We start from the raw sequence: 6,363 nt of genomic DNA on the forward strand, positions 1-6,363 counted from the left end.
TTTGTTTCTTGTTCATGCATTTATTGCTTTGGGAGGGGGGGGGGGGGTTGTATTTATACGAAGCTGAAGATGAGAAAATGATTGAATGATTTGGGTGAAGATCGTTTGCTGATAATGAAATTTTGTGTACTTCATTTTATTTCATTGAAATCTGAATTGTATGTTAGTGGCAAGATTTTAAGTACAGAAATGTGAGATCTTTTGCTTCTCCACATTTTCGAATTGGTTTTTATTTTATTTTATTTTATTAGAATTGATTTTGAAATGATATTGTTGTGGCATATTTTTTTTTTAAAGGAAATACAGCAAACTGAACTGAAGAGTTAAAAGAGGATAATAGTAGCAGTTGTTAGATTATTTTGTACAAAGAGCTTCCCCCTTTATGGAAGACCCATAAGTTATAATTGGTGGTCGGCAAAATATATGTTTATGGCATTTATAAGCTTGTAGATATATAGTTTTGGAGTTTGTAGATATAGTGATTGAATTGTAGGCTTTGATAGTTAAAAATGAAAATTTTAAGATTTTGGTTATTTCTTTAAATGGTTGATTTTGACATAATTTTGTTTATAGTAGAAAATTTTGCCAGTGTTTCTCGTTCGAAATTGGTTGACTTATGAAACGAAATGAAGGATTTGATTAAGGATTTAAGAGATTAGTTATCGTACATGAGATTGACATATTACGTCCAAAGATTAATATTTTTGCAAGTTGCACCTATAAAAGGAGCACGAGAATTTGTGTAAAAAAAATTATGGCACTTCACATCAATGTCTGAGTAAATTTTTTTCCCAAACATCCGAGACATGGTTATATATATATGGCGGTTCGATTTGGTGTCCAACGGACAAAAATCGGATAAATCGAAATTGAACCGAAATTTATCGAATCGAAAATCGCACCAATAAGTTGCGGTTCGGTCGATTTTTCACCGTTGGTTCGATTTCTGCACACCTCTAACTCTGTTCGAATCCTGAAATGAGCAAAAATTTTCATATTTTTTTGAATATCGTTATTTAACACTATATACTGTCTTATTCAATACTATAAATGTCTTATTCATTAGTGTCACAATCTCACGAAAAATAGCAATCTCACTAGAACCGATACTCCTATATGTAGGTATGTGTATATATATATATAGGGAGAGCTTCAAGAAAGAACCACTAAATAAAAGAAGAACGGATAACCATTTTCAGTCATTCGATCATAAAAATTTCTTGTTGGATGAATGCAGATCCTGGGTTCGAATCCTGAAGGGAGAATTTTTAAAAATTTTTTTGAGTGCATTAATTTTAACAGCGAATGCATTAATTTTTACAGTGGATGCATTAGATTTGATGGTTCTCACGTTCTCACAAATAATGTAGTTCTATCTACAACCACACCCTATATATATATATATATATATATATATGGGGAGGGCTAGAATAAAAACACTCTTAAGTGTATAAAATATAAATGATTTTCAGCCCTTAGATCATCAAGATCTACGGTTGATTCGTAACCCTGTTGGATGAATTCGTGGTCCTGAGTTCGAATCCCAAAGGTAACAAAAATTTATTTTTCGCAATTCGTAACTCTGTTGGATGAATTCGTAACCCTGTTGGATAAAATTCGTACATTAAAAAACGTTTATATTTATATTTTAAGAAGTGTTTTCATTGTAGCCATCCCCTATATGTATATATATATATATATATATATATATATATATAGGGTGTGATTATAATGAGAACCACACTTATCGTGAGAACATAAGAACCATTAAAATCAATGCATCTGCTATATAAATTAATGCATTCGCTATTAAATTTAATGCATCCGAAAATAATAAAAATTTTGCTCCCTTCAGGATTCGAACCCAGGATCTGCATTCATCCACCAAGATGATGCATCCACCGTAGATCTTGATGATCGAATGGCTTAAAATGGTTCTCCGTTCTAATTTTATTTAGTGGTTCTTATTTGAACCTCTCCCTATATATATATATATATATATATATATATATATATATATATTTGTGTGTGTGTGTGTAATGTTATGTTATGTATTTTTGTGTTCAATTATATGCATTAAATAAATTTTTGTATATTTTAAAAAAATAATATATATATATATATATATATATTAATATTCAAAAAAATTATGCTCATTTTAGCCATGCGTATATTTTGTATTAGAAGGATTTGAAAGACCTTTACCATGTGGCGCGTTCATGGTGCGCCACATGGACAAAATGTGGTCCAAAATTGGTACTCTGGGCCGGCCCTGACATTTCGGGGTCCCTGGGCGAAGAAGAAAAAAAAGGGGCCCCTAATAAACCAAGCTTTGAGAAGTTGTAGCAAATTTGAGATAGTCGTGCACCTGTAACATTAACTATAAAGTGCAATAAACTATAAAAAAAATGATCAAATAACTATAGAAATAATTTAGATCTTCTAGCAGAAACACCGGCGAGTACCGCCGACAGAACGCAGACACAAGAACTGAATTGATTTATTGGAACAGCCGAACAGAACGACTTGTGGCTGTGTCACGGAGAGAATCGAGAGCCAAGAGTGACACCGGAGAGAATCGAGAGAGCATTGAGACTTGCGAGAGAGAGAGTGCAACGACAGAGAGAGCGTTACGAGTCAGAGAGAGAGAGTGCAGAGGTGAAAGAAGAGAAGCGAGAGAGAGAGGGATTATTAGAGACGTTCTTTTTTACCATTAATAAGATATTTTTTTCTTAATTGCTGGCGGCAGCGTTCAATTATCCACAAATAGTGTAGTAATTTTTATTTTTTATTTTTTTAGTGTTTTTTACTAAGTATAATACATACACTTGGACCAATATTATGGGGCCCCAAAAAATTAGGGGCCTAGGGCAATTGCCCCATCAAATATACAGCAGGGCTGGCCCTGTTCGTACTATGTACTACATATGGAGAGGTTCAAGTAAGAGTCACTAAAAAAAATAAGAACGAATAATCATTTCTAAGAGCATCCACAGTGTGATACTCGATCCCACTTACTCGAGTAAGCTGGAGATCGAGCAGTCTACTGCAGTTCCTGCTTACTCGATTCTTACTCGATTTTTCGGGTAAGGCCTGATGCCTTTGAAATGTGGCGTGTGTAATCACGACCCTATTAAAAAAAATTAATTTTAAATTTTTAAACTTAACGTCTCTTTAGCCGATTTTTTTATTATTAAATTGTTTCCAACGGCTCTTTTGAGCCGTTTTCTTCTTCTTTTTTTTTTTTTCCTTTCTCAGATCTTAACGGTCCAGAGCATTGCAGAACGGACAGCCAGAGCAGAGCTAATTTCCAGATCCAGAGCAGAGCAAAGAGCTATATGCCAGAGCTGGCTGAGGTCCAGAGCAGAGCTAAGCTCCAGAGCTGGCTTATACCAGAGATGTCGGTCCAAAGTCCAGATCAGAGCAATGCTAATTTCCAGATCCAGAGCAGAGCAAAGAGCTATGTGCCAGAGCTGGCTGAGGTCCAGAGCAGAGCTCATTCCCAGAGATGGCGGGTCCAGAGCAGAGCAGAACTGATAGCCAGAGCAGAGCTAATTTCCAGAGCCAGAGCAGAGTTTATCCAGAGCAGAGCTATGTGCCAGAGCTGGCAGAGGTCCAGAGCAGGGCTATGTTCCAGAGCTGGATTGTTCCAGAGATGACGGTCCAGAGCAGAGTAGGCTACGCTGGCAGTGCTTACCTGAGCTTTGCAGCTCTGCAGTCTCGTCCAGAGCATCACACGGGTGGAGAGCAGAGCTATTTTCATAAATGACTTTCCAGAGCTCAATAGTTTTTGGTAGGCAGAAGGGATGTTCACGGTGACGGCGTATAACCGGCCGTGTAATATCCCTTTCTACTTTTTGGGGGTTGTCCCTTCGGTTTGTTTGTTCAAGGAGTGTCAGTTTCTAGCGACGGCATGTCACCGGCCGAAACTGTTGCTTCTTCTCTCTTCGGGGAGATTGGTCTATTTGCGCCGACTTACTTCGGCTCTCTTTTGGCTTAGTTTTGGCTTCGCGGGAGATCTTATGGCGACGGCGTATAACCGGCCGTAAGACTCCCTTTTCTGTTTGTGGGTCTTAATGTTGGGCATATGGCTACGGCGTCTCACCGGCCTTTTGCCTTCCTTTTCTGTTTGCTTGGTTTTCGTTGTGGGCATTTGGCGACGGCGTCTCACCGGCCTTTTGCCTACTGTGTTGGTTTGTTTATTTGTTTTGGTTCTGTTGGCTTGAGCCGGGTTGGTTTGGGGACGATGGTTAGGCCGGAGTTCCTGAAACTTTCCCTTCCGCTCTTCCTTCTCTTGTCGTTTCTTTGGTCGTCTAGACGGGTACTCTTTTTCCTTCTTACGATTTTTCCCTTTGGGTTTTCCGTAGGAAGGTTTTAATGAGGCTTGTCCCTTAGTATGCTTTCTTATGCTTTCAAGGGTTTTAAGTTTTTTTTGTTTTTTCCTTTTTATATATAATCGCAATTTAATAATATTTTTTTTTCCTTTCTATAAATATCCCTCATTTCTCAAATTCATTCACACATCCAAAATATTTTCTCCTTCAGTCTTTCTCTCTTTTTCTACTACAATTATTGCTCTTCCTACAAAAATGGCCGAGTGGTTCGATGATACTTCGTCGTCTTTGTTCGACGGGGTTGCGCAAGAAATTGTCGATGAGATCAATAAGCAGAAGCAATTGATTGCTCAAATATTTCCCCAACCGGAGCCGGAACATATTACTCACCATCGGTCTTACGTCTACCGTGATCGTGTGGCTGCCCATTTACGTCTTATGCAAGACTACTTCAACGACAATCCGACGTATAGGCCTACATTTTTTCAACGATATTTTCGAATGCATAATGAGTTGTTCTTGCGCATCGTCGATGCTGTGCAAGGTGAAGATGGTTACTTCCGGATGAGCCATGATGTTGTGGGCCGAGACTTTCCCACGCCTTTGCAGAAATGCACGATGGCTATCCGCCAATTAGCCACCGACGTCAGTGCGGATACTTTCGACGAGTATCTCAAGGTCGCCGACACGACGGGGCGTCTATGCCTAAAGAAATTCTACAGAGCTGTCATCCGGGCATACAGTGCCGAGTATCTTCGACGTCCTATGGCGGCAGATGTCCAACGCCTTCATTAGATGTACGGCGGCGGACGTCCAACGTCTTCTTTAGATGCACAAGGCATGACACGGATTTCTCGGGATGCTCGTGAGTGTTGATTGTATGCATTGGGCGTGGAAGAATTGCCCGACGGTGTGACATGGCGCATATACACGCGGTGATCAAGGGGAGCCCACCTTGATCTTGGAGGCCATTGCATCCCACGATTTGTGGATTTGGCATGCTTTATTCGGTGTCGCCAGTTCGAATAACGACGTCAACGTTCTCATTCAGTCGCCTCTATTCTCCGACTTCTTGGAAGGAACATCGGCGCCGGTGATCTTTGAAGCCAACCGGCATTACTACCAGATGGGCTACTACTTGTGCGATGGCATACATCCAGAGTGGCGTTGCTTCGTCAAGAGTCCACCATGGCGACCACCCCAAAGGAGGCGAGGTTCAAGAAGATGCAAGAATCGGCACAGAAGGATGTCGAACGTCCCTTTGCAGTGCTTCAAGCTCGATGTGGAATCATTCGAAGTCCGGCGCGGAGTTGGTACGTCGAGCATCTCAAGGACATCATGATGTGTTGCATCATTCTCCACAACATGATTGTGGAGAGCGAAGGTCAAGGAGCTACCCATTGGAGAGATGACGATGCAGGACATGGGGCGTTTAGCAATGACTCGACGGAGATTGCTCGAAAAACCCCGTCTTGTTTCGAGGAATACGTGCAAAGAGATGCAATTATCTGAGATAGGCAGATACATGCTCAGCTCCAACATGATTTGATCAAACATGTTTGGGCACGTTTCGGACCTCTAGGGCCGGAATAATTATTTTAGGATATGTTTTTAAATTTTTAAGATTTATGTAGTTTTTTTATTTAATTTTTAGGATTTTAAAATTAATGCAATTTAAATTGGAAGTAATTTGTGATATTTAAATTTGTGCAATTAAATTTAAATAAAAAAAATACAAAATTCAAAACTAAAAAGATCAAGTCATCCCATTGTGGTCTCCTTACTCATTAAGGTCCCCCTTCTATCAAGTAAGCTATCAAGTCATCCCACTGTGGATGCTCTAACTATTCGTTCATTAAGATATACGGTCGATGCATCATCTTAGTGGATGAATGCAGCACCTGAGTTCAAATCCTAAAGGGAGCATAATTTTTTTTTTTCAAGTATAGTAAATTTAACAACAAATGTATTCATTTTTACAACAAATGTAGTACTCTTAATGGGTCGCACATCCTTACAGTGGTTCTCA

At 39.4% G+C, this 6,363-nt stretch overlaps 1 protein-coding gene across 1 annotated transcript; it reads left to right on the plus strand.

The window, feature by feature from the left end:
* The first annotated feature begins 4,589 nt into the window (after positions 1-4,589).
* Positions 4,590-5,846, plus strand: LOC130993922 (uncharacterized). Its single transcript, XM_057918958.1, has 2 exons — positions 4,590-4,801; positions 5,495-5,846. Exons 1-2 carry the CDS (start codon positions 4,590-4,592, stop codon positions 5,844-5,846), a joined length of 564 nt encoding a protein of 187 aa, XP_057774941.1.
* The last annotated feature ends 517 nt before the right edge of the window (positions 5,847-6,363 follow it).

This window comes from Salvia miltiorrhiza, chromosome 7 (assembly GCF_028751815.1).
Source record: "Salvia miltiorrhiza cultivar Shanhuang (shh) chromosome 7, IMPLAD_Smil_shh, whole genome shotgun sequence".
Taxonomy (NCBI): Eukaryota; Viridiplantae; Streptophyta; class Magnoliopsida; order Lamiales; family Lamiaceae; genus Salvia; species Salvia miltiorrhiza.

Coding starts and splice junctions, on each gene's coding strand:
- LOC130993922 (XM_057918958.1), top strand. CDS start 4,590: ATGGCCGAGTGGTTCGATGATACTTCGTCGTCTTTGTTCGACGGGGTT. Junction 4,802..5,494: donor TACTTCAACGACAATCCGAC/GTATAGGCCTAC, acceptor GCATACATCCAG/AGTGGCGTTGCTTCGTCAAG.